This window comes from Drosophila guanche, unplaced genomic scaffold (assembly GCF_900245975.1).
Source record: "Drosophila guanche unplaced genomic scaffold, DGUA_6, whole genome shotgun sequence".
Classification (NCBI taxonomy): domain Eukaryota; kingdom Metazoa; phylum Arthropoda; class Insecta; order Diptera; family Drosophilidae; genus Drosophila; species Drosophila guanche.
This window is the reverse complement of record NW_022995753.1, coordinates 293,527-321,421: the sequence shown is the minus strand read 5'-3', so window position 1 is coordinate 321,421 and position 27,895 is coordinate 293,527. Positions and strand designations below refer to the sequence as shown.

The 27,895-nt window shown below is 46.1% G+C and overlaps 1 protein-coding gene across 1 annotated transcript; it reads right to left on the bottom strand.

The window, feature by feature from the left end:
- Window positions 1–6,902: 6,902 nt before the first annotated feature.
- On the bottom strand, window positions 6,903–27,079 carry LOC117588582 (protein amalgam). Its single transcript, XM_034279988.1, has 9 exons — window positions 26,860–27,079; window positions 17,248–17,357; window positions 17,004–17,189; window positions 15,730–15,830; window positions 13,477–13,568; window positions 13,274–13,402; window positions 8,951–9,070; window positions 8,140–8,310; window positions 6,903–7,935 (listed from the first exon to the last, which is right to left on the bottom strand). The coding sequence occupies exons 1-9, from the start codon at window positions 26,951–26,953 to the stop codon at window positions 7,223–7,225; spliced, it is 1,716 nt and encodes a 571-aa protein (XP_034135879.1). The 5' UTR covers window positions 26,954–27,079; the 3' UTR covers window positions 6,903–7,222.
- Window positions 27,080–27,895: the final 816 nt, after the last annotated feature.

Genomic DNA, 27,895 nt, shown 5'->3' with positions numbered 1-27,895 from the left:
TTTAGTTGTGGCGACACATTGTTGATGATCCCTTTGTTGGTTGATGCAGCGAACAGAGAGATTTCTTGATTTGTTTACTTTCCGAATACTTATTGCATTCGTTGTTAATCCACTGCTTGCCTCGCAGCTGCTGTTTCTGCTACCGTTGAACTGCTTGCTTTAACAGCATTTAGCTCACCATTTTGCTGTTTCCTCTGCTTGAACTGCTTGAGCCTGTAGCTGTAGCTGTAACTGTAACTGAAGTTAGAGCAAGCAGTTTTGAAGGGTATCAAGCAGCAAAACGTCTTGGTTTGCTGTCCTTCGTACTTCACTTTGACAAGCACTGAAATATATAAATTGAAATACAAAACAAGGAACGGTGGTGACCCCGACAATACATTGGCCTGCACCCAGCACGCTGTATGCGCTGCCCAGTCCAGTCCCAGTTCCGACCAGACTCTCTTATCGCTGCCGTCGTATTCCGGAGCCAGTTTGCCGTCTGCAGCTTAAACAAGCTGCCCTTCTAGGGCGGGGAATGCCTCTGTCTCCGACTCCGTCTCCGTCTCCGTCTCCAACTCCATCTCTCTGTCCATGTGAATTTGTTTGTTTTGCTCATTTTGCGAACTATAAATGCGCTCTGGCATTGCAGTCTGCCTGCCGTTGACTGGTTAATTTGATGATTTTGTGAAATAAGATATTATCAGGCAACGGAAAATCCCAGCTCCCCTCTCTCTTTCTCTTTCCTTCAAAGCAGCTTTGATAACTGGACTCTTCAACGTTTTAGTCAAGCGATCCCTAGCGCGTGGGCACCTTTTAGGCACCTATTTTGCGGTTCAGTTTCAGTCCTAAAATTTCCCCCCCAGCCTAATTAATGTGTAAGGCCAAAGGCGGAGATTGAGGGCAGGGCCCGGGGAGGGGCCCTGTGTAAACAGAAGCCAGAAAGTGCGCAGCCCGAGGAGTGTGGCGTGGAGACTGGGTCAGGTGTTGGCATATTGCTGATTTTCTGGGCTTCCCGGTTAAATGCTTTAATTGAAATTAATAACCGCAGTCAGCAGTTGGGCAATGAGGCAAAAGTGGGGGCTGCTGAAGCCAGAATACACCGTGGCTTCGGGCACACAGACACCGAGAGAGCGAGAGAATTTTCAATTGTTTTCATTAAAAGTCAATTTTTGATGGCGAAGACGCTTCAGCGGCTGTCTAACTTCAACCCTTTCCTGTGTGTCCGTGTCCTTTTTGTACGTCTTCCCTGTCTGTGTTTTCCCTTTGTTGGGCCGCCCTTGCATAATTTCTGTTTCATTTTGATTCTGGCCAACGGCTGCGGACGGTCATGCCCCATTGAGCTGCGTAACGGCTGTCAAGGGTCGCGGGAGCGGAGCGGAGCAACCGCCACACTGATTGAAACTGAAAGTATTTAAAACATGATTAGAAAATTTACTTATCGCGACGTTGTCGAGGTGTGTCGTCCTGCTGTGGCTGCTTTAAAGAGGAAATTCTCATCACTTGTGGGAAATATTTGTGTGCCTTCTCCTCTGCTCGGAGTTAAATAGGGAAGGGTTGACAGGCCAGCGGAGAGGGGGGCTTCCAGTGACGTTTTTTCCCCGAGTATTATTACGTAATTTGCTATAAATGTCATGCAGCATTATCCTTCCATTCACGTACATGCGAGAGTCTCTCTTGCAGTAGTTTCGGAATGGTTTCGGCAGGGAGCGGGGCTCAGTGCTCATTGCGGTGGCAAAAGTTATTTGCTGTGTTATTTTCACAACAACTTCCGCCTTGGCGCAGAAACGGATATCCGGCCTCTGAGTGAGAGATGCAAAAGTAGACGCAGCAGATGGAGGAAGGTTGAGGGCTGCACAGAGCAAGAGTTACGGGAAAGTTGTTGTTGCTGGTGCAGCTGCAGCTTGGACTTGTTGTCTTGTCTGTTGTATGCCTGCCCCAAAAACAGGGACCAGCAGTAGTTCCAGCTGCACTCCCACTCCTTTGCCATATGCAGATTTTGCTTTTACAACTCTAGATCCAAACTTTGACTTGTGCAGAGTGCCCCGCTGCCCCACCACGCAATTTAAACTTTCTGATTAATTTTAATAAATATATTTTTGTCCTTTATTTGTAGAATTTGTTTCGTTTACCATATATATAATTTCCTTTTCGTGGGTTGTACATATATATATATATATATATTCGTGTCTCGTTATTACATGTCATTATATATTATATATAAGTTATACTTTATACGATTTATGCTGCTAGATATACGCGCAAATGCATATGGATTGGGGGCTTTGGGTATTATCGAGAACTTTGATTCAACTTCAGTTTTCGTTTAAGGGGGAGCCACATATCGTAGTTATGGTTTGTCTTTACTTTGATCGATAAATGCATCGATATATTGTATCGATAATCAAATGATTCAACCATAAATGACTTCGCTTCGTTGGCCTATGTACAATTTTGAGTTATTGCAATGAACTTTTTTCTTATATACAATTCTTACACTAGAGACAAAACAGGCAAGGCGAAGGGTTTCTTCGTAGATATATGTACGTGTGTATTGAGGGTATTCCTAACTTCAACAAAAACTATATATACAGAATGTCACACAGCTGTCTGGGTAATGCTTAAATGCTATTTTCATTTTTCTCTATACGAATTTTGTATAACTTTATTTGTGTTTTGTTTTCTTTCGTAATTTCTGTTCTGCTAATAATGGCACACAATATTATTGTTGATTTTTGTTTGATATAATTTCCAGTACCATTTATATGGAGACACTGAGATTGAATAGAGATTTATTTTGGGCTGCGGGCTGCGGGTTGGGACTATTCATTATACACACAACTAACAAGCCATCGCCTAGCATATGAACAACCTTCAATGGATCCAATTACCATATATAATATATGTGTATTTTCTCATCAGTTTTTTTATACAAATGTTCTTTTGGCAGCAGTTGCGACTTTTAGACGATTATTATGCTTTATACAGGAACAGAAACAAACACTTTGTATTATGTATTTATGTATTTATCTGTGTATATATGTACGGGTATGTATGTATATTGGGGGGTCATTGCTAGTATGTTTGCTGATAGTTTCTTAGATGTTTGGTTTGCTTTTGGTTCCTTGTTTGTGGCTAGATTTGATTTCATTGTTATTATATAATTGCTACACACACACACACACACACACACTCGCACAGGAGAGGACAGGAGAGCGATGGCTGCTCTTAATTAAAATTGCAACAAATGAACAATGAAACAGTGTCAAAGGCTGCCCCAGCATACCCCAGTCCGAGACAACTGTTGCACCCAAGCTAGAAGCTTCAGCTCCGGCTCCGGCTCAAGCTCGAGATAAATTCAAATAAAATTTCAATTAAATCAATTCAAGCATGTGGCAAGGCATGTATCCATCCCCCAGTAACCCCCACCCCCCCAGGGGTCGTGGAGTCGAGAGACTCGGTGCAGTGTCAAGTGTCCTTCCGGACACTGGGCTGGACTGCATTCTCAAGTGTCTGAAACACAGTGGACACACACACACACACAGGCAACAACCTGAAGCATCTCTAATTGAATTTCGGGTTTTGCTGATTCGAATTCTGCTCAGAGTTCTGCTGCTGCTGCTGCTGCTGCTGCTCTGCTGCTGCATGGCTGCAGTTGCGTGTTATCTTGTATTTGTTTATTTTTATATTTTGCTGGCAGTCAGCCACTGATGGAAAGATTACTGCTGCAAGCCAAGGCAGGCTGCTGCCAGCAGCAGCTTGGAGCAGCTGTTGCTTGTCAGCCATTGAGACATTACAAAGCGAAGCCATTTACATGGCTGCACACACATACACACACACACAAGCGCACATACATACACACATACGCAGACACACCCCACACTCATTTCATTATTAAATCAAAAAAGTTGAGTAAATTTCTGCCAGCGGCTGTACTCCCTGCCTGTCTTTTTCTCTGTGTGTGTTTGTAACAATTCAACTTGATTGCCATTTGTTTTTAGCGAGCTGCTGCCCAACGCACCCCCCGCCCGCACACCCACGAACAGCACTACATGCGGAAAATGTTTTGCGGCCAACACACACACACACACACACACATCAGCATCTCCCTCTCCCACTCGACAGCAGTAAGCGGTGTATTCAATTAAACTTCCGTCAAACATGAAGCAGCCTCTGCCACGCAGCAGCCAGCGACACACCGACACGGCCCCAACCCACCGTTCCAGGGCTGCCTTGAGGTTATAAAATAAACATGTTGCCACACACAAAATTTAAATAGATACAAGTTTGCCACACTGCAAAAAAAAAGAAAGAAAAAATAAGCAAAAGCAAAAGGAAGAGCTCAAAATATGATGTGGGCCAGTGGGCGAATATTGTGTGGGAGGAGCAGCACGAACTCAGCTCAGCTCGGTCAGGAGATCTTTCCAGGATAAGATTGAGCGAAGAAAAGTGAATGTGAATTGATACACAAGAAATATTTGGGGCATCAAATAAGTTTGCCCATCAAGCGAGGGAAGTGAAAGATGCAAAAGCACTTTTAAAAAATGTGCCTAAAGCAGGGCACGAAGCAGTGCAAGAATGCAGTTAAAGCCAAGCAGTGCAAGAATGCAGTAAGAGGAAAGGCCTGGACTGAGAGTCAAGTAAAAGACACAAAAATGTGAGCTAATATTTGCACAAGAGAGAACAGTTTTAGGCGGACACTAATATTAGGTGTAAGCGGAATACATTAAATGGAAGTCATTCGTCCTAATGTACCCGCTAAATGATGTTTTTGTGGAAAGAGTATTGAAAGCAGGGGATCTCCATTAAGAACCTTTTTGGCCCCCATCTCCATCTCCATCTGCATCTGCATCTGGATTGCTCAAACAAAAGCAACTTAAACACAGAAGGCACACAGCACAACAAAACACACAACGCGAATGATAATAAAAGTGGGGGAGAATGCGAAATTAAAATACAATTTGAAAGCATCAAATGGAGCAATTAAGCGGTTGTCTGCAACCCACACACACACACACTTGCCACTCCTTTTTGCCACTCGCTTACCCGCAACATGGCACTGGGCCTGTGGCCCACAAAAGTAGGCAACACGCACTGAATGGCATGCTGCTCTCGAAACTTGATTACAAGTGTCGCGGAAAGCCCCAAAAAACAACTCGAAAGCGGCTCCATAACCAACGATAAGTACTAACAACACACACACACACACACACATTTGTAACTGCCCCTTTATGGGGCAAACATATGCCATGGGCTGGTGTGGTACATGTATGTAGGATGTGGCAAGTGTACAAAAGAGCCGCGAGCTAACAGCCAGCCAACTGGCAGCAACAGAAGAGTTGCAGCAGCAACCAGAGTGCCCTGAGGAAGAGCATCCATTGGCAGAGAGTAAACTTAGTGAGTGGTCCAGAGAATGCCTTTTGCTGTCGGATCATCATTGATCCTGCATCTTAGAGCAGCTTTAAGGAGCAGCCACAATATCAACAACAACAACAGCAGCAGCAGCAATTTTACCATCATCGATGACAGCTACTAACAGCAATTGGAGGAGCAGCAGCAGCAGCAGCAACAATGAGTACAACTACACCCACATAAACCATAAGCTACACACAACAAGATGGGGGGAGTACACCAACGATGACAACAATCAAAAATGTTGCTGGCGCTTCACTAGTTCCTCGATGTCCCCGATGTTGTTGTTGGCTTTCTTCGGCGTCTGTGTAATTTGAAACACTTGTGTCAACGTGCCCCAACTCCCTGCCACTGCTTGCCACTGACATGTTTCCTTGGGTTGCTGCTGCTGCTGCTGCTGCTGCTGCTGCGGTTGTCAGCGTCTTATTATCATCATCAGTGGCAGCTTTTGGCGGTTTTGTATATTTGCTGGGGCAGGAGAAGAGGGTGTGCATGGAGCAGTGCTTTTTTCTTTGGCTGCAACTTCTTTGGAGACGGAGTGAGAGTGGAGGGTGAAGCCAACAAGGATGGGGATGCTGCTGCTGCTGCTGCTGCTTACAATGAAATTCACTTTGCCAAAAAGTTTTCATTTCATTAAAAAGTGGCCCAAGCATACAAACAGACATGTGTGCATGTGTGTGGTTAACTGACATGCAAGTAATTCATCAAAAGCAAAATGCAACCAACAAAACTGACAGCAGATGCGAGTGTATCTGTGTCCACAACTTGTGCTCTGCCTCGCCCCCTATGCCCTTGGCTCTGCACAGCTGCAAGACACACTCTGGCTAAAGATGTTGCCAGAGCAAGCGGCAGACCAACAGTCCAAAGAAACAAAAAAAAACAAAGAAAAATAAGAAGAAGTTTGACGAACACCAAGATATGGTTGCTCCAATGGAAGACTGCGGCAGGGTAGAGGTTAGGCTGTGGCATGGTGTGCCAGGCACTGGCCTCAGGGGCTTAAGCGGCTTAAGGGGTTAAACAGTGTGTGCAAAATAATTTGCATAAACATGCGAAATTTAATTATTTCACAGCAAGTTGCAAGCAGCAGGGAGACACAAATGAAGTAGAGACCAGTCCTCTAAAAGTGGATTAAATCAACGAGAACATGGAATATTTATGGGGGACAGGTTTAAAGGTTTATCTTTGGGGTGGGATTAAAAGGATTAAAGGGCTTTGATTCGATTGGAGAGTTATCGCCCTTCAATGAACCCTCCTGAAAACCCTTTCCAATGCAACTTTCTATGAGTCACCCCTCTCCATCTACTCAACTTTGCCCTACTCCAGCATCTCATTCCATTTGAAGCCCTCAAATCTTCTGCATTTGTTGGAATGCCAATCAAAACTCAACAAATGAACCAAAAGAAACCGCCAAAGAAACCGAAAATAAATCAAGAAAATAAAAAGCAAAAAGAGTTTGTTTTTCGTATTTTTTGTGACATTAATTGACTTTTTCGAGTGTCCCTTTTTGGGATGTGCCAAAAATGGGATTAGGAAATTTCAAGCGGGGCGAGACGAGGATTTAATGAGAAAAGGGTAAGTGCAAAGGGAAAAGAGTACCACACCTTGAAGCCAAAACCCGCGCCTGTTAATATTAATAATCATCAGCATTCAATTCTCCAAATGTTATATAAATATTTCCCTCTGCCGCTGTCCAGTTTCCGCCTGCTTGGAGTGTGGTTGTGGCTTGTCTTTTGTTATAAACAATTTTAACATTTGCTACTACAACGTACTAGGTGTGTGTGTGTGTGTGCGGGGTGTGCGGGGGTGTGTGTGTTCAATCCCGTTAGACTGGGTATTATAAGAGGCAATGGCGGAGCGTGAGAAGTAAACCGGACACGGCCGACAAACCCATTAAGAGCGGCTGTCGACAGTGCCACCAATGCGGATGCCATGCCCCCTGCCAGCTGATGGAACTGACGCTCGGTAGGGGGCACATGTGGAAACTGAAGCTGAAGCTGAAGCCGCGAATTCCCGCACCGCCGGAGCTCATTTCGTTGTTGTTGTTGTTGTTGTTGTTGTTGTCGATGGGGCCGCGCACCTCGTTGTTGCCGCCGACGCCGTAGTAGGGTGGCGGCTTACGTGTGATGCCCAGCTCCCCGCCTCCACCTGCTGCACCACCGACACCACCCCCAGCTGCACCTACGCCGCCGCCATTCTGATGCTGCTGCTGGTGGTGATGGTGATGGTGGTGCTGCTGATGTTGATGCTGATTACCACCGCTGCCGCCAGGGCTGCCAGGCTTATGTGTGGGCGGTTTATTGCCGCTGGTGTAGTAAACGTGAGGCGATAACGGCGTCAGGCCGCCACCCTCGCCATCGCCATCGAAATCCTCGGCGGAGCCGTACTGCAGCTCCTCGTCGTCCGGCTGGTATGTGACTTTGACTTGTTGTTTCTGCTTTAAAATGTCATTGGCATCCGCATCCAAGCCGACTCCGCCGCCGCCGCCGCCGCCGCCGACGTTGCCCTTTCCGTTCAAGGGATTTTTATTACGATTCGGACCGGGGATTTCTGAGGGAGAGAAAGAGCGAATAAAAAAGAGAAGGGAAGTGAAGTGAAGTGAAGAAAACAAAGCAGAAAATGTAATTGAAACAGAGGTGCGAATACATCCACAGACATATGTGCACGAGTGTTAATATGTCTATGGGTTTTATGGCACAAAAACACACGAGAGGGAGAGACTGCAAGTGGAAATAAGGAGGAGAAACCACCTACCATACAGGCGTATGCTGCTGTCCACCTCACCGAGGGAGTTCTTGGCTATGCAGCGATACGAGCCGACATCATCCTTCTGAAACTTACGCACAATCATCGACATCTTCGTCTCGTACATGGACTGGGATGTCTCCTGCACATGATACTTGCCCGAGCTGACAATCATTTCACCTGCGAATCAATAAGCAAACAATTAACAAACAATCCGAATGTAAATTCGTGTTAAGTGAATTCTAAATGAAGCTCTACTACTACTACTACAAATTGAACACTGAAACAGCATTTTTCACTCATCACTGACTGAGCGAATGTCAGTTGTTCCATCGCATCTGCTTATCGCAGCTACTCCAAAGAACCAAAAGCTTGGATCTAACTTGGATCTTCAATTGAAGCTTGAATTGGGTGCGCTGCCTGGCCAGAGTACCCGTTTCATTGCTGTGTCCTATAATATTTTTGACGCCTAATGACTGGACTCTAAGCCCTGCCAGAAAATACAAAAAAATAAACCCAAGAGGGGGAGAGAGAGCGAGAGAGGCCATGACAGGGGCCATGGCCAGTGGCAGGCATCAAACCGAACGAGCAACCGCCACCTGGAACCTGAACGGACGAACGTGCCACAATCTGACAACTGACTAATGACAATGCCAAACGATTCGATTCGATTCGATTCGATTCGATGTTGAAGTAATGATGCGTTCGTCCTGGGCCCAACATCTGCATAGATGCACGAGTATGTGTACGTATCCATGGACATGCACATGCGACAGAGCAGACAGAGCAGACAGAGAGGCAGACACATAGACAGACTTACCCGTGTCCTTAATCCAGTAGTTAATTGATTTGGGCGAGGCCTCAACGTGACACTCGATTTGGACATCAGTGCCAAGTGGTGCGCCGACTAATTGATTTGGTACTTGGATGACTGGATGAACTGCAACGACACAAGTCACGCATTGGCCACCATTAAAATAGATGCAGACAAAAATACAAACATATATAGGTATATCCCCCTCGTGGGTTCTTGGATCATTTGCATCTGAATTTGGAACAAATCTTCTGCACATCTTAAAGTTCAATTTGCGTGCCAGTCGGGAGCCAGCGAACTTGAGGGCCAATTGAGTGTAGCATCCTGGCACTCCTGCTGGGGTGGTGGCTCATCAGAATGCAGTTCAGGCAGCGTCAGACAGTGAATTGACAACTCTTTTGCCAATGGGCCAACTTTCGTATTTATTGTCACTTAGCAGGTGTAAGAGACAGAGACACAGAGAGGCAGAGGGGAGTGTGGCATTCAGGACTGGCTATGACCAAAATTGGTGGTTTTGTAAAACCTGCCAAAAGCTTGCCCAGAACCTCCCCGCCACTCCACATGCTGGGCAGCTCACAGATTGCATATTGTCTCCGTCTATCTGGGAGTTTACCTCTCAGTCCCCTCCTGCCTATCGAGAGCTGCTCCCTGCTCCCTGCTCCTGCTCCAACCATGTTGAGACATTTGTGGCCATGTGCATTGATAGTTGATTGCAGCTCCAACAATGAAACATCCACACAGGACAAAGTCTACTCCCATGTCCGTGCGGCAGGCAGCCTATAGCCATATATCCATGTGTGCGGAGAGTTTTGCAAGTTGGAACGATTTTAATTGATTTCCATGGCCGAGTGCGTTCTGTCTTATCCATCAACCATCTATCGCTTCTGGTGGTTAGGCGGCTCTCGCTCTCTGGCTCTCTGGCTCTTTGGATTTAATAACTTACATTTTGCGGAGGAAATTGCGCAACCAGAAGATCCAAGGATCCATGCAGCTGTGCCCGCAACTCCGTTTTTGGCAACCTCTCCGATCCGATCACACTTCAATAATAGCGCCTGCCTGCCTGCCTGGCTGCCACATGGGGCAACGTGCACCCAGAAACTGACACACAGCCCGAGGGCCCCATGGGCAGTCTTTTCTGCCGGCATGGGTATGCGGATGTGAATGCAGCTTTGGCAGCTTTGGCAGCTTGACCAGGCATACGTGCTGGTTGAATGCCTCTACTTTAATCCACACACACACACACACACACACACATGTGGCGTGGTGTCTAGCTGCTGCTGCCACATTCTGGTTCGGGGTCTGGTTCGGGGTCTATCCTCAGTGAATTTTGTGCAACTCCCAGTCCTGAGTTTCCCTCGCCACTTTCGCTTGGCGATTTGAAATTTTCGCAATGATTATTCTGAGCATGTCCCTACCTGCCTTTTGCATTGGACTGCCCTCAGTCCTGGCTCTGGCGCTGGCGCTGGCACTGGCTTTGTCTCTGACTCTGGCTCTATCGATGCTGGCTGGGGCTTCAGTGTCCGCTCAGAGTTTTGTGGCAAACAAAGCCACAAATATGCACTAATGACATCGTCAGCTGCCTGCTGTCTCTCTACAATGCAGCAGCAGTCTGCCCCCACAGCCCTGTAGCCTGAAGGAGACGCACATTTTGGGCAATTGTTGCAGCTGCCGCAGTAGGGGCTGACGGGGCTTGACTTGAAGGTGACAAAAATTCGAACCTCATGGTAGGCACACCCACCACATCCATCTCGGATTTCTACCACGTTCTGCTGTGTCTCTATTTGAATGAAACGCACTGTACCTAAATGGTTTATGTCCGCAGCTATTTCTGGGTGGGTTTTCTTGCGTCTGACCTGAGAGCAAAGAAATTACCGAGCAAGAGAGAGAGAGGGAATAATGCAGAAGGGACTCCAGAAAAGGGTTCCAAGAGGTTTCGGCTCCCAGCGGTTACAAATGAATCCTGAAAGTACCTGCAGAACTGGAGCGCCCTGAAGCTGATCTGGGGAACCCTTTGGCGCTGCTTTATTAATATTATTTTGGCTCTGTGGAAGTTCTTTCAACTTCAAAACGCTTTGCATGGCTGCTTCGTCGCCTGCTTTGGTCTGTGGCTATTTTTATTTTATTTGTCGCTATTTTGTGGCATCCACACGTACGTGATTTTTTCTCATTTTGCAGCATTTATTCTGTGTGTTCGATGGGCTGAGGTGGGTTGTGGGTGTACGTGCCTCGTGACCAATCCCACGAGAGGCTGAAGGCCAGAGACAGCTCCCGCTGGCTCCCGCGCAGGGGGGAGACCTGCATTTCCGGCCTGGTTAAGATTCTTGCTGTCTCTTCCTGCTGCACTTGCACTTCCTCCCGGCCGTAGGTGCAACTAATTAAGCAGCTCAGCGGAGTTTGAGTTGGCAACAGCTAAAGGAAGGGGAAGCGCCTAATAAGGCGGCGGCGGAAAGCGAATTTTGCAGCGGAAGTGGGCGGAAGCGGTGCAAATGTGGCATACGGCATGTGGCGCGTGGCAAGCTGCTTGCTTTATCAGCCAGCGACACTGCAGCAGCCGAGCGACCCCTTCCCTCCGAAGCTGTGCCAATCTGCACTTGCAACTGACTCGGCCAAAAGTTTGCGAGGAGCCAAGAAGCAACAAGGGGTTGGCCTGTGGTGGCACAACTCTTTCGCAAACAAATTGCAAAGGAAGCTGTTGCAAAATGGCAACAGGAAAAGTAAACACGCAGCACGAAACACGCAGGACGAACAACTCCCAATGGAATGGACAGAAGCGAACGTGAAGGAAGCGAAGCGAGGCGAGGCGCAGCTCGAGTTGATCAAAAAGTTTCACTAGGTGCGGGGGAGATGTGGGGGGGGGGGGGGTATGTAGCTGCTCCTCGCAGATAACTGTTAACCAAGCAGTGGCTGTTGACTGTCGACAAAATGGGAGAGGGAGAGGGAGATGGAGAGGAAGAGGGAAAGGGTGCTCCTGCCAAGCCAAAAGGCAAGCTGCTATTCCTCCTTTATTGTTGGGAAATTACTTTCCATAATTGGCATTGGACATTTTACAGGCAAAACCCAAAGCTAATTTCATAGTTTAAAATCCACAAACGTGGAGCCTTCAAATCAATTAGGTGTCCCCGTCCTCGCTCTGCAGCAAGTGCCACTTAAAGACCACATTAACACAATGTCAAAATGTTAAAAGGCGTGATTTTGCCACCTACCCAGTGCCCGTGGCAGTGCCAGATATGTGTGTGGCATGTGGCATGTGGCATGTGGCAGGAGTGTGTGTGGGCAGGGGACAGAGGCTTTTGCTGCAGTGTTAAACGAGCTAAACAAAAAAAAAAAAGAGCAGGAAAAATAAACAAGGCAGCAGCTACAGAGGTACAGGAGCTGGGAGTAGAGCAAACAAACGCAGTGGCTGCCACGAGCCCCCCTGCCCGCCCGTCTGCAGCTGCCTCGGTGATTGAGTGAACTGCCACATGGCAGAGGGAGTCAGGACAGCCAGCAGCACGTGCTGCAGACAGTTTGACAAAAAAGCTGTGGCCCACCAAAAAGCACCTGCCCCAAACACACACACACACACACACACACACAAGAAAAATAGAGAAAATTGCTGGGGAGGAGGGAGTTCGGGTCGCAGCAGGTAATGCCCGGTATCAGTGACAGGATTTAAACGGATTACAACAAGGACAATCGAGTTAGCACGGCACATAGAGCATAGAGACACAGCAGCCAGAGAGCAGCCAGAGAGCAGCCCCGGGTTTTGCCTTCCGCCTTCCGCCTTCTTGCCTTCTTTTTGCCTTTGGCCTCTCCTTGGTCCTTCTTCCTCTGGTCTTCCTCCTTTTCGCTGCGGGGCATCTTCGCAGTGGAAATATATGGACTCAGTGTGCACAGACAGAAATCAGAAGTTGATCAAATGGCATTCAAGGTGTTTCTGTGCCAAGTCCTTGGATGATGAAGAATCTTTCAGAGATGCGAAATTCAGGTAATTATTTGATGGCTTCCCGGATGATAAGGCCCCCGACAATGCTCAATTGACTTGGTCCAAGCAGTTCCCACAAGTTATTGCCAGTGTATGGGATAAACGCAAGATAAACGCCACAGCTCCCGAAGCAGTGCAGTGGAGGGCAAAGCGCCTCCCAACTGAACTGACTGATGATGCAACCTCAGGGTGCTGCGAGCAGCTGAAAAGAGTTGACCAACCGCAAGCTTCTCTAATTAATGGCGCACTGCATCGAGCTGGACACGAGTGGACAAGTGATGGTGGGGCATCAGCACACAGAGTGTGTGTGTGTGTGTGTGTGTGTGTGGGAGAGAGAGGAAGGGGGGTACATTGTGTGTACTTACAGTGTATGCTAAGCGAGATGCGCTTTGAAACCGATGGGGGCACCCCGTTGGAGGCGATGCACAGATAGGAGCCCATCTCGTTCCGTGAGATCTTTGACAGCTTCAGCACTTCGCCGCGGAACGAGGGTGCTGCAAGGAACGAAGGAAAAGGGGTATTTGAATAGAAAGTCGCACGAAAAGGGAATGCGAAGCCTCACACTTACCCAATGTCTTTGTGCCCACATTGTCCTTGAGGACAATCTCGTTGCCGTCCTCACGCCGCCAGGTGACAATCGGTTCCGGATAGCCGCGGGCACTGCAAACATCCAACAAAATGAACAGCACAAATTACCAACAAAAAATAGAAGAGGCAATTGTCTTCTCGAGGCGCATAAACCTCAGCGGCCACGCACACGACCACCCAATGGTAATGGCGTCAAATGGGAAATGGTAAATGGTAAATGGTAAATGGTAAATGGAAATGCTAAATGTTAAATGGAAAATATTCAAGTTCAGTGGCTTATTACATTTAATATGAGGAAGCCACGGCATAGATGGTACGTGGAGGCAACAGTCAGTCCAGAGACAGGGCCAGAGCCAGGTCCATTGTGTTGGCAAACAAGAAAGTAAAAAGCTCGAAGCCAGAATCGATACTTTGAATACTCTGCTTTAGTTTTTCCTTTACTCTTTAGTTTTCATTTGGCTACTGCTTGTCCTGCCACAGCCAAAGCAGCAACAAAGTCTGCTTGGATCAAGAATAATTCAATAAAAATTCTTCCAAAATCTTCCTGCCTCGATAAACCCGCTCAAAAACCATTATAGCTCGCTGCAAAAGGGTATCAGAACTTTTATGAAAACTCTGTCCGCCACACGCCTCTCTCACTCTCGCTCTCTCTCTCTCTCGCTGAAAGACCAAAGACAGAGAAAAGCAAGCAGTGCAGCAGGGAAAGCAGAGCAGCGACCGCTTGAAGCCAGCAGGCGCCGACTACGCTGACGACTGCTCAAGTATGTGGTGCAATGGTTAGAAAGAGAGAGAGAGAGACAGAGAGAGAGAGAGAGAGTGGTAGTGGGAGAAGTGCGAGTGGTTTTGTTGAGTTTTTGCGGGCAGAGAAATGCGTGTTAAGACAGCAGTTGTTCAACAGCGAACCAGACACGGGTGTGGTAAATTTTTATGATGCCGCAAACAGATGCAAAACAGCTAAAAAGAAAATCAACCAACATGAACACACACACACAGCCACAGAGTGGGGGGAGCACCTACCACATGGCCAACACAATGGCGACTGGCTGGCTGGCTGGCTACCAGTTAGCAGTCACTAGCAGTTGCTTAGCCATGTTTAGTCATGCCGGGACAGGACCCTTGTGTGCATGGGATGTGGAGGGAGACAACAGCTTTGCTTGAAATCTCCGAGTAAAAACTAAGTGCAATTTGCATAGTCGAAAGACAGGACTTGGGCAAGAGAGTCAGCTTGAACTTTGCTGTGGGTTCTGTTCTCAACGGAGTTTCAGCTTAATTTACAGCTATTCAAAGCAGTGCGAAAAGTATGACATGAATATGCACAGCTCACTCGCCTGACCTTCAATGCACTGCTTGGAATTGATCTACTTCTGGCGCGGCTCTCCGCGCGGTGACCGTTACTCTATCACCTTAACCCCTTGCTCTGATTGTCTGGCCAAGTTTACGGCATGCTTTTAATGTGCGTAAAGCTGAAGTTGAATTCATTTCAAGGGATTTGCACTAAGTGGTATTAAAAATGAACGGGAAACAAAACAGAAAACGAAACCAAACATAAAAAACAAGAAAACTGTCTGCAGACAAGCTCTCTAATAGCTTTCCACACTCTCACACAGAGAGAGAGAGAGAGAGAGAGAGAGAGAGAATGGCACACTCGGAACGCGCTTATCGCCATCGTTTCATCATTTTGCGGTTAAATCGTTAAAAACAAAAAAAGAAGCCAGCAACAGTCCGTGGTTGCGGTCAAGTTCATAAATCAGCAGACAGCCAAGCCTTGGCTTTGACTCCACACCAAGCAGCAGCCGCACTCCGCCGCGTGCCCCTTACATGGCAGTTAGAAAATAACCAACACAAATTAGAGACTGTTAGCCAATACCCTCGGAAAGTGGTTGAGCCTGACCCACCCAGAGGGATAATGCTATCTCTTATCTTTTTGCTGCTCTCTGAAGCAGCTAATATACCCGTTGGCATTGTGTTGGTAGGGTTGCTAGGGTAGATGGCCAGGGAGTGTATTAGTGCGGAATCAAGAGAAATGAAGTGTCACTTAATTTGCTGACATTATTACACGGCGATGATTGAGACGAGGGAACTGGATTTGGAATTGGTGGTGCAGATGGAACTGCAGACTTTCAGCTGGATGAAAAGTGAACGCTAAAAACCTCAGCATGGCATCGTCTTGATGTGGAGGGGAAGGCACTGGGCGTGATGGCTGGGCTAAAACCATACGGTACATACTACTCACCGACATGTCAGGCGCACCGAACTGCCCTCCGGCACAATCACATCCGATGAAGTGTCCTCGCTGATAAAGTCCGGCGGTATGACCACATCGAGGAAGCCTATCTGCAATGCCAAATGAAATAGAAATAGAAATAGAAACAGAAACAGAAACACACAAACATTAACACAATCCGCACGTGGAATGGGCAGGGGCATGGGCTGGAATACTTTATTTCTCTTACTTAAATTATCACAAATTGCTAGGGGACAACACACAAAAATATACACACACACACACTGAGACTAAGAGAGAGGCGGAGAGGCGGCGAAAATTTGCTGATTATGCAAGTTGGCCATAAAGCAGAAGTAATGGTAAAGTGTTTTATATGGCGACTGGGCAATGGCTCCCGAGACTGCATAAGCGGAAAGCGAGCCAAATAAAGTAAAGTAAAGACGATGGCAAAAGGCAAAGGTAAAGCGAATGGAATGGCGTTAAATAGTTTAAGACAGGAGCACAGTTTATGCTTCAAGGCTAGTGGAACACACACATGCACATGTACTGTGTACACACGTGCACTTTGACCCGTCGAATCTCTGTCGTGTTGCCACTGTACTTGCGCTGTGTTGTTTGTTGTTGTTTCTTATGAAAAGCGTAAAAGTGCAAATAAAAATTAAGGAAGCATGAAATACATTTTATTGGCACCATAAACTTCACTTGGCTGGACACATGAGTGTACGTGTGAGCGGCGGACACACACACAGAGCGAGAGAGAGAGAGAGAGCAATGTGGAGGGGGTGAATACCGTTATAGCGTACACAGCAAACAGTAGACGAAGCTTTGCCATCTGCTCGTATGTGGGGTGGGGGTGGGGGGGCCATTCGCATAGTTTTCGCTTTCGATTTGCTGCGCTTTCTTTGCTTCCTTCTTGCGCCTGTCTTGCTCCACCAAAAGAGAATGGAAAAGGGGCAAGGAGAAGGAGAAGGAGAAGGAAAAGAAGAAGGAGAGAGACAACAGTTGAATGCATTCGCATTTTACTATACCGTTTAATGCCGCATGACAGGAATTGCGAAACAAAACCAAACAAGAGAAAGGCTACAAAAACAAAAGATTTCCCTGACACAAGCAGGGGGACATCCACACACACAGCAATGGTCATAAAAATAGCACACAAATACAAACAAATACGCGTATGTAGTTTGCTGGAAACATTTGAGGCGCGCTGCCACAACATATTGAATAATAAGTAGAAAAAACTAACAACATTATTTCTGTTTTGCAAGCAAAACAACCCCCACCTGACTCTTCATGGGATCCGTGTTCAGTTGACACATGTAGCCGCCGCGATCCTCCTCCGCCACCGCCTTGATGTGCAGGTTCCAGGTGTTTTGATCCAAATGGCTGACCGTCACACGGGGATTGTGCGTGATGACATTCTCGTGTATGGCCTGGATGGCCTTGGTGTCGGCTTTCAGCCAGCCCACCTGTGGAAGGGTTCAAGTTTTGCTACGTTTTTTTCAAGTGCAAGGACTGTTGACTTACCCGATAGCCGCCCAGGTGGCGAACGTGACACGTGAAGGTGGCATCGCGGCCCACGGCGACGGACACATTGGAAATGCTCTCCACAAACTCTGGACCAAAGGCACCAATTGCTGAAAGAGTGGGTGCAAAAACACGGATAGAAATAAAGAGACATAGACATAGACAGAGAAAGAGAGAGAGAGAGAGTGAGAGTGAGATTAGAGTGCATTTATGTGCTCGGTGTCTGTGTCTATGTGTGTTTGTAGCAGTTAATGATATCGCGCTGGCAATGCACGCCCGCCACTAGTGCATGGGCATTTCTCCCCCCTTGTTGCGCCTGCCAAAAAGACCGTGATTTATCGCTTTTAAATGTGCCCAAAAGCTCGCTGGCTCGCTCGCTCGCTCGCTCGCTCACTCTTTCGCCTGCCCTTTCGCCCTAGCCCACGCCTTCGCTGTCTCTCATGCTATTGCCAACAACTTAACTGTGCCAGACAACAGCCAGCGTCGCAGTTCACGTTGCAGCCAGCGCCGACAGCAGACAGTTTAAAGAGCTGCGGCGGCTAATTGAAGATCGACATCCGGCACCCTGGCGCGAGTCCACACCGCATACCAGAGCAGAGCAGGGCACAGGCAACCCAACACAGCACCCAAGTCTGGGCTGGGCTCGATGCTGGCTAGGGTGCTGAGTCCTGGGTCCTCGGCATACGCAAATATAAATAATTTATTGAATCATTGAAAATCAAACATTTCACTTGCAAGTGCTGCAAAAAAGTTTCCCAGGCCGTAACACAAAAAACACAACAACAACGACAACAAAAACGCACCAACGGGAAAAAAATTAAAATAAAAATACTAAATTAAAACCGAATATGGCAATACCCTAGCAGATATGTATGAATTGATTCTGTTTGAGCTACTTGGTAGAATTAAATGAAATTCTAGTTTTTTATGTATTTTTTATTGTTTTTTTTTTTATTTCTATAAGCAGTGGCCATATAGTGGTTAATGCTGTAAAAGAATATGCATTCCGTGGGGTTCTCCCTAACATTGCCTTTATCTGATCGAAAATAATGCTACCCCATTCAAGGGTATGGAAAAAATAATGGCACAGAAGCAGGGCTAAGCGGAGAGCGGCAGGCCAGACAGCAGCAGCCACGCACGACTGCTGTCCTGGCCGCAGACTCTCCACTGCGCTACAACTCCCCCCCTCTCTCCGCCGCCGACCACGCTGCCGGGTTGCCTGCGTCGTCTACATCATCGTAATGCATGCAAAAAACTTTTGGCAAACTTGAAATTTAAATATTTATAGACAGTACCGTTGCTTCACTGATGCGGCGGACAGACAGGAGTGCGAGCGAGCGAGATGGCAACGGCTTGGCGGCGGTGCGGGAGGGGTGCGAAAGGGGAAGGTGAAGTGTATTGTGTGTAGAAATATGTTTGGGGAAAATATGTGGAAGAATGAAGAATGCTGAATTGACTCAATTGGCCAAGGGCATGATTTATCGCACTTTCAAATGGAGAGTGCAGAGTGGAGAGTGGAGAGTGCAGAGTGGTTGGCTTGGGGAGGAGAGCAGCGTGGTGGAGCAGTGGGAATCGTAAATGAAACCAGTTGGAATCGCACTCAAAATTACATTTGATAATCTGGATTATCCACTTGGCACACCAGTCCACCAAATCCCAAAAGCTAAGGACACAAAAAAAGTATATATTTAGGCAAATTTATTTGCGGTTGAAGTGGAAGGAAGTGCCACTCGTGTGTGGCATTGTGCAACACAAAACGGACAGACACGTGTGGGTTTACATATGCAGATTAATGTGTAGCTGCCAGGAGAAGTTTTTCATTAACATGCTGCAGTGGGAGAGGGGGAAAAGGGGAAGCCAAAGCAGAGGAGAGCAGCAGCAAGAGGGTAAAGCAGCGATATGTACAGCGAAAGCGAAAGAAGGTGAAGATTGAGCAGAAGAAAGAGAAGGAATAGATTCAGCAGAAGAGAGAAGAGAAGAACAAAAGTAAAGTCAAGCAGTGGGGGTAGATCGCTGAGCAGCGGAATCAGTGTACTGCACAACAGCAGCCGCTGTGGTTTGGATTGTACGGTTAGAAGAAGTGCAAGCAGTGCAGGCAGAGGACCTAGAGCAAGCAGTTGTACAGATTTCAAATCTACAACAACAGCAGTGCAAAGTTCAAGCAGATTGTACATTTGAGGGCAGCAAGACACACAGAGAGCGAGAGAGAGAGAGAGAGAGAGAGACCAAAGTGTTTTGGTACGACAAGTGGCCAAGCTGCAATGTGCCTTGGGTAAAGGTTGGGTGAGAGATGTGGGTGTGAGGGTGTGGGGTGCAAATGTAGTTGCTGCTTGGCTGACTGCGGCTTGTTTGTCAATCTGTTGAAACTGCATGCCAAAGATGTTTTCCAGCATTGTGCCAATCCCAATGAAGTTGTCTACTGGCCAGAAGACCTCTCTCTCCCCGCTTAGTGCTTGTTTGTGAACTCTGGCCCTCTGTCCTGTGTCCTGTGTCCTGTGTCCTGTTCTGTCCTGCTTCATCCCGTTCTGCCCGGCCTGCCCAACTCTGCTGTGCCATGCTCTGGTTCTTCTTCGGCAGGCATTTTGGGGCTAAGCCAAAGTCAATTAACCCCCCGACTTGGGTCCGCTCCAATCCACATTGGTACCAGTCCCGCACCCGCACCCGTTCCCGTTCCCGTTCCCTCTCTCCCCCGCGTACCGCTATCCCATATCATAAATTTCCGCTTCTGCTGCTTCTTACTCAACCTTCTCCCACTGCTTTTGGTACTGCTTTGGCCTCATCTTCCACTGCTTCGTCTCTTTCCGTGTCCTCAGCTTCATTTCAATTTTCGTTTCTTTTGCACACAGTTACCGTTACACACACACACACACACATTCTGAGAGTCTTGTCAATTTTGGCTCGTATCCCGAGGCGACTCTCTCTCTCTCTGTGGCCCCCACACCCTCTTTCGGGAAAAAGTTTAAATCACACAACGACAATGAGGATTTACCAAAGCAAATTTATGGCTAAGGACATTGGCAAAAGTTAAGCATACGAATGTATTAGTGGGTGTGCAGCGTGGTGTGGTGGGAGCTTGATTGGGTGGCCATAAGCAGAGCCAACCGGAATATATACGGGCAGCCCAAGGTGTCCAACACACACACACACACACGACACTAAGATGCGAATCTGCATGGGAATGGCGCACAGGACATGGGACACGGCACATGGCCCATAAGACACTGGCGGTACCTTTGCCTTTGCCGTTTTTTATGGCCTCACACATGGACAGCCACACAAATCCACTGCCAAAGCGCCCAATGATAGGTGATAATGGCAAATATCGAGAGGCACATCGAGAGGACAGATGACAAGGCCCAAAGACAACACAAGACACAAAAACTTAAATAACACAAAACTGAAACTGAAACTGAAACTGACACTGAGAATGAAACCAAAGCTCCCAAACCAAAGGTCTTCCAAGACTCTTTCTTGCCTTCCCCCGACTTAAAGTTAGCTTCTCGTTCTTATTTTTTTTTTTTTTTTGGTAAAGCAAATAAATGACTTGAGATGGGTGAGAAAGTGGCAGCGTGGAGCTTTGGGGTGTGCCACAGACGATGCCTGCAAATGGCTGTTGGACTTTTGTTTTTGCTGGGTCTGGCATTGAAATTAGCATTTTTACAAATCGTCGTCTACAGCCGTTGAACTACTGCCAATTGAATTTACAATACCCCAGCCAACCGCCCACACCCCCCACTGACCAGCAGAGCAGACTCACAAAAAACAAAAAAAAAAAACAAAAAAAAAGTATTTTCAATTTAAAATTCTTCAACTTTCTCCCCCTTTCTTTTGTTGTGTGTGTGTGTGTGTGTTTGCTCTTAACAAATGTCGCGCAATTAATTGTGTCTTGATTTTTGTTTCACACTTTTGTTTCTCTGATTCTGAAAAGGGTAGCCTGTGCCCCCCTCGGGAAGTGCTTAATTGCCAAAGTTTCCATGTTTTGGAAGGGTTTAAGGCTGATCAATATTTGTAGCGGTCAGGTGGAGTAGGCTTCAATCGAAGAGAATCCTTCTTCCTGTTGGGAATCGATGGAATGCTTCGAAGAGATAATTAAATTATGCACCACCCAGACCTATTGGACCTGTGCCATTGCATCGAACTATTTTGTAGCCATCAAAGGCCACAAGTCGTAAAGTATGAGGAGCAACCCATCAGCAGTCTACAGAAATGTCCTCCCGTGTCTGTATTTATTTAATTTTTAACTCCAAATTGATGGACAACAATACAAAAGAAATGCACCAGGTATGCATTTGAAGTTTCATTTAAACTCGATTCAACAACTAAAGGACACTTTAATGCGCTGCTTGTCCAAACAGAAAGCTTCACTGCACAAAATGTAAATTGTAGTGGAAAATATCTAAGACTTCGATACTTGATGGTTAATTGTTGTTTCCCTTTCCATTGTTTAATGCTTTGGTGCGTGCATAAGCTTCTTAAGGTTAAACAATTTCAGAGAAAATATTTAAGCAACGAAATTGTGATTCAAGCTCGCAGTCTGATATCGTTGAAATAATCAGGAAATCGCATTTATGGTAAAGAATATCATGGCAAGAGGCCACTTATTCAACAAGCACAGCTTAAGATTTTCACTTGGCACAAGTGCTCCTCCTCAGTTTTCCAAAGTTAATGCAAGTTTCCATTTAATTATTATCAAATAATTGTTGCAGCCTAGCCAGTTTGCAAATTGTTTTGCCTTTCGCTTTCCTGTGAGTTAGAGACTTGTTGGCTGAACTTATGAACAGAGAAAACTCTGCATGCAGCTGCCACCCACTTCTCTTTATTCTCTCAATTTATTAATGTATCTTGCACCCTCCGCCAGAACCTATTAACCCACAGGCCATGTGCATTTATCTCATCGGATTTGGCTTACTTATTTTCCACTCTCTTCGCACCTTAAGCCCTTTAATTGGGTCTCAGTCTTTGCTTCAACCCATTCGAATTTCATCCGTTCGGCGTCACATTTAATTAATTACAAAGTACGCGCATTTTTTGGCGAAGAAACTTTTTGGGGAAACCCAGGAGCAGCGGCATCCCAGCACCAGAACGGTGGAAGGATGATAGTTAAAGTTGCTTGGGGTCAGGACCCACGACTAACTCCGTCTGCGGCTGCTGCCGGCGTTGACCACGTCCACTAAAAGCTGAAGAACCGCCGCCAACGAAGTAAAAAAATGCAACAAATATATGCCACACAAAAAGGATATATACAAAAAAGAGGTGCAATCAAAAAAAGGAGATTACAAAAGAGACGAAAAATAAAAGAGAATCAAAAATCAGCAAGTCAGTAAGCTAAAGTCGCGTATTTCGGCGGCATACCGCCGACTCGGATTTATTTATTTGAATTCCTAAGTGGTAAAATCAACTAATGGGAATATTTCGCATGAAGTTTTGTTGGAGCTAGTGAACATTTGAATAGGGAAATGGTGAGAAAAGTATTTTAAATATTAAAATCCTTTCCTGAAGATCGTTGGAGATCGCCAAATATCTCTAGCCCTCTATGCACTCCAGCGCCTGCTCCATCGTCAGCTTTTCCATTCTACATTTTGGGTTTTTAAAGTACTCTCTCTCTCTCTCTCTCTCTCTCTCCCTATCTAAACAAACCGCAGCAGGCCCAACAACAAAATACAAAGTAAATACAATAAAGCGAGAAGGGACGTGTGAGACGCTCCTTACGCGTCACAACTCTTATACCCGGCACTCAGTACTACATCTGCACCTTAGCGGTGTTTTGTCAAATTTTCAATTTGTTGATCTGATAGATATGGTCATTCCCTACGGAATGGCGTTTTGGTTTTCTTTTATCTTCAAAATTGTAGCTTTTGTAGCAACAGCAGCCAAATAGCCATTAAAAGTAGCAAAGCAAATCTCCCCCGCCCCAGCCCTCTCTCTCTCTCTCTCTATCGCGCTGTGTTATGCAAGCCATATTGCGGTTTAGCTTACACACTCACTGGCAGCACAGCGGCGTGGAGTCAAAGCGGCTTGCTGGCATGGCATGTCCCCCCCCTTTCGCGCTTGCATTTTGCCAAATGCTCGGCAATTAATTTGCATATCATTGATATGCACACACTGGCACACACATGGCAGGCGGGCAAACACTGAAGTGTGCAGTCGTGACTGGGTTCGCTTATATTTGTTTAGGATTATTATCGGTTATTAATGTTGCTGTAATTGAAAATTATTTTCACTTTTATGTTTATCATTATCATCTACCATTACATCGGGATCCACCATTGCATCCGCCCCCTCGCCACTGGCACTGCCCCTTCACTATTATTATTATTATTATTATCGCTGGGGAATTATTGTTTGCCGTGATTTAAGTGCTTTAAATATGTACATCTGCATGCATTTAATATTTATGCGCTGGAATGCCCCGGACTGGACACCACAGCGAGGCGTGGGTCAGGTTCCGCTCCCTCCCGCACGTTCATGCATAATTATCGGCTTTATGGGAATAGTTTTTGCCTTGCTTGAAGCTTTACGAATAATTCCTACTCGTACTCGTATTCGTTTTAATGTAAGAAGTACAAAATGACAAGTGGCCATCCCTTTAAATGGCTCCTTAATTTCCTAGTTCATTGAGATTGGTGCTTGGCAGGTGCTAAATCGTGTAGAAATATTTATTTATTATATAGCCATATTATAACATTTGTATAGAATCTTAGATAAAATGGAGACAACGAAGGGTGATCGGGAACGTTTTATTAATCGAAAGATATGTCACCTGACATGTTTTTTTTTTTGTACAAATATTACAATTTTCTATAATTACTCCTGTAACCCTCTGCTGCCTACAGTGCTGAGCCCTCTTCTCTCTCAATTTTCATTTGCCCCAGCCTATATTAAACAGCTAAACCACACGAATATGAATGATACATTGGCAAACAATCGGTAACCGAAAATTGCCATGGCACAATGGGAGCACTATTTATTTTGTTGTTGGCATATAAAACAAAACAAAACAATGCAATGGGCAATGACAATTCCCTTTATGTAAATATTTAATGCCAGGAAGGAAAGTATTTTGCGATTGTCGCGCCGACGTGAACAATTTGGCACTTCATTTTTTATAATTATCAGACATCAGACAGGAGCCAAGAGCGCCAGCGTAACCAGTCAGCAGAAACCAGCAGCCCGGAGCCAGGACAACAGGCAGACAATGGCCCAGGCAGGTGGTCGGTCAGGCGGTGCTGCGGTTGGGCACGGGATAGAAGTGTGGAGCGGAGAGCGGAGAGCGGAGAGCGGGCAGCGGCAGGTGAAAACATAATTTTTACGCAATTAAAATGAGAAGAGATATATGTGCGTACGGATGAGTGAGCAGCACAGTGCGTTCCGAAACTATAAGCAGATGATTTTTTGTCAGATTTAAGCTCGAAGCTCGGCGCTAGTTTAAGATTCATTTATATTTAATGAGGAAGGTGTATTGATTGAAGGAGTGCTGCAACCGCTTGATGGCTTCTAAATACTGGAGCCAAAGGCTGTATAGATGAAGAGAGATTTTCTCGATCCCAAATGAAATGAAATTTAATAAATACTTCTCCCAAAAGTTTCCTCTTATTCTGGGGTTTTCAACACAAGTTTGCATCGCTTTTGATTCCATTTAATTCAGATTTGTACTTATTTGGAAGCTTTCCCTAAATGCTTGTCCAAATTAGTCCATTCATCTGGAAGTATAAAATGATTTGCTACTCTTTGTCGCTAGCCCAAAATTGAAGTTAATACCTTTGACACGGACTGTCCCTGCCTGGGGCTATGAGGCATAAGCCGAACAGATTTTATAGCAACAATGAAGCCGCGGTATCGCTGGAATCCGCTCTGGCGAATGAGTAAGTGAGTGCGTGAGTGCGTGAGTGCCAGCGGAGTGGCTGATGGAGTCAATGAGCACGGGCGGGAGAGGCGGAGAGTCAATTAAATTGCCATTCAATGTGCAGTGTTCCCTCTTCTCTGTGCAGTGCTCAGTGTTCAGTGCTCTCGATATTGGCTGTTGTCTTTTGCTTTGCTTGTTTTTGCACAAACACACATATGTGTGTGCGTGTGGCGTATGTATTTTATTTATTTATTTGTTTGTTTGTTATTTATACGTTTTAATGCCAAATGGCAATTGGCAATGGCAACAATGCAGCCGGACAATGGCCGGACTTGTAGCCATGACAGTGCATTAAGCAGTCTCCCACAGCCAACGGGACATCAGATGCCGTTATTAATCGCACTCCTCTCCACTACCCCCGAATGCCACGAACTCCACACTGCCTGCTGTCCAACCTAAGGGTTTAATAAACTCACTTTACGTCGAAACAATTATCAAGTCGGTTTACGTTCAATTGCCTGCATATTATAGCGTCCCTAGCGATTGTCTGTCCGCCTGTATGTCCGCCTGTCTGTCTGTCTGTCGGGCACTGCACAACACTGATTACAGCTTGACATTCTGCCATGTCCGGCTGTCTCTCAAGCCAACACTGCACAACACTGTTTACGATCTGGGGCAGTCTGCCAAGGAGAAGAGATCTTTCCAAGATCGTGTCAAATGCATGCACAAAACGTTTTTTCAATCTATGAAAAGTCTGCTAGTCCTATCCCGCTTCGATCCATAAGCTTATAGATACAAGTTTTCGATAAAGTTTCTCACAAGCTGAATATTTAAAAATTACAATTTGTGCAGTTTCCAGAACTTTCTTCAGAAACTCTATTATCTTGAAAAAGATCATAGAAAAATCTCGTTTTACTTATGTTCCCAATTAAATTATTGTTTTGAGCCACTCTCATTAGCATTTAAGAAGAGAGAAAAGTCTCTTTGTTATATTATATTAATCATACATGCAAAATCCCCTTGTTCTAGTGCAAAACTAGAGTTACTTCGTTATGCTGGAGAGAATTTACGCTAGATTTAGCAGTGGCTTTTGCGAAACAGCCAAACGCTAATAAGTATGCTATGGAATTTTGTCATTTTGTTTTCTGTTTTTAATTTCTTTGATTAAAACTGATTAGACCTTTTAACTTCGTTTTTTTCGTGTCTCCACGTGGTCAACATATAACGAGCTGACATAAAAATACATTTTTTGATTCTCCAATTAAGACAAACAAACTGTCGCACAAAAGTGTAACTAGAATTTTGAAGGTACTTTGGATAATGAATTCTCATATAGTCCATGTCATATCATGTTTTATCAAAGGATGTGCTTTGAGAGATGCTCATTTCTGATATTGAAAAAAAGTACATTCAGGTTTCTTTTTAGGGAAACAAAAAAGTTTCCATTTGAAGATAAATCAAAATCAAATCAAATCAAATCACAGAAATGCATTAGTTGTCCTAAATTGTTAATTATCAATTCCCATGGTTCCGCTTCTGGGTAGCAAGTTTGCAGTTTTGGAATGTGAAAAGGAACTAAAACCTTAAATATAGTCAACAACCAACTTTGTACTTGTCCATTTTGGAGGGTTTTCTCAAGTATTTATTTTATAAAGTCCAAAACAGTTCTGAACATATTCATTTTTAATGCACATATTCCCCGATTGTTGCCATATAAATTCTACTCTGCACTTTCCCTGCACTGGGGTGGGGCTTCCTTGATCTTTTACCTTCCGTCAGCGTTACGATGAGCAGCAGCAGGATCAGCATTTTCCCATTGCGATCGAGGGGTCCGCGAGGATACAGTTTCGATATGATTCGCATTTGGGTTTATTCAAAAATTCCTCTCCGACATTTGCGATCGGCACGCGTTATCTTTGATTCACTTCACAGCTTGTACATCCGTACAAAAAAAATGCAAAAAAATGTAAATCACACACGAAAGTGGCTTCCCGGGGTAGTCCTTATTTTTATTTGATTTAATTGAAGTTAATTTAATGTTTTAATTTAAAATATTTATTAGCAGCAGTGGACAGTGCGACGTGCAACTGCTAACTGTAATGCAATGGGCAGCGCTGGCAGTGGCAGCGATAGCGGCAGATGGGTTCGGTTCGTGCTCGAGTTTCGACTACCGCGTCCAACCAGCCGACAGTGACGCTGTTGATCAACTGAAAGCGGCGGCTCCAACATGGGGCCACAGCCTCCGCACGAAACGCAGACGAGCGCCGGCTCGTGGCTCATCGCAGACGAGTCACAGCGAACCGAGCGCAGACGAGCCGCGACGAGCGCCGGCCGTCGCCGCCAGCCGTTGGATATTGGGGCCGACGCGCAGGCCGAGCTCTGCAGCCGAGTGCTGCCATGGCGAATGCTCGTTGCCAATTGTCGAAGTGGATTTTCGAAACGAACGGCGTCCACCATGTGCCGCCTGGGTTCCACACTCTGGCCACGTGGTGGATCGCATCGCTTGTGGGCGCCAGCAGTGGGGAGTTGTGTGGCCAGCAATTGTGGCACATGCGCCCTGTGTGACGAGGGAGGAGTGTCGACTCGTCCGTCTGACAAATGGTACGACAATTGCTACAAGCTGTGGTGGCATTTGGCGGCCTGGCTCTTGTGGCAGCGGCGGTTGTGGATGGGCAGGGAGCTGCTGCGGGGGCGAGGCGAGGTGGCATCCACGCGGTTGGGCGCCTCCTTCGCTGTTGTTGTTTCTGCTGTTGCTGTTGCTGTTGCTGTCGCTGTCACTGCCACTGATGGGGCTTGCTTGCTGTT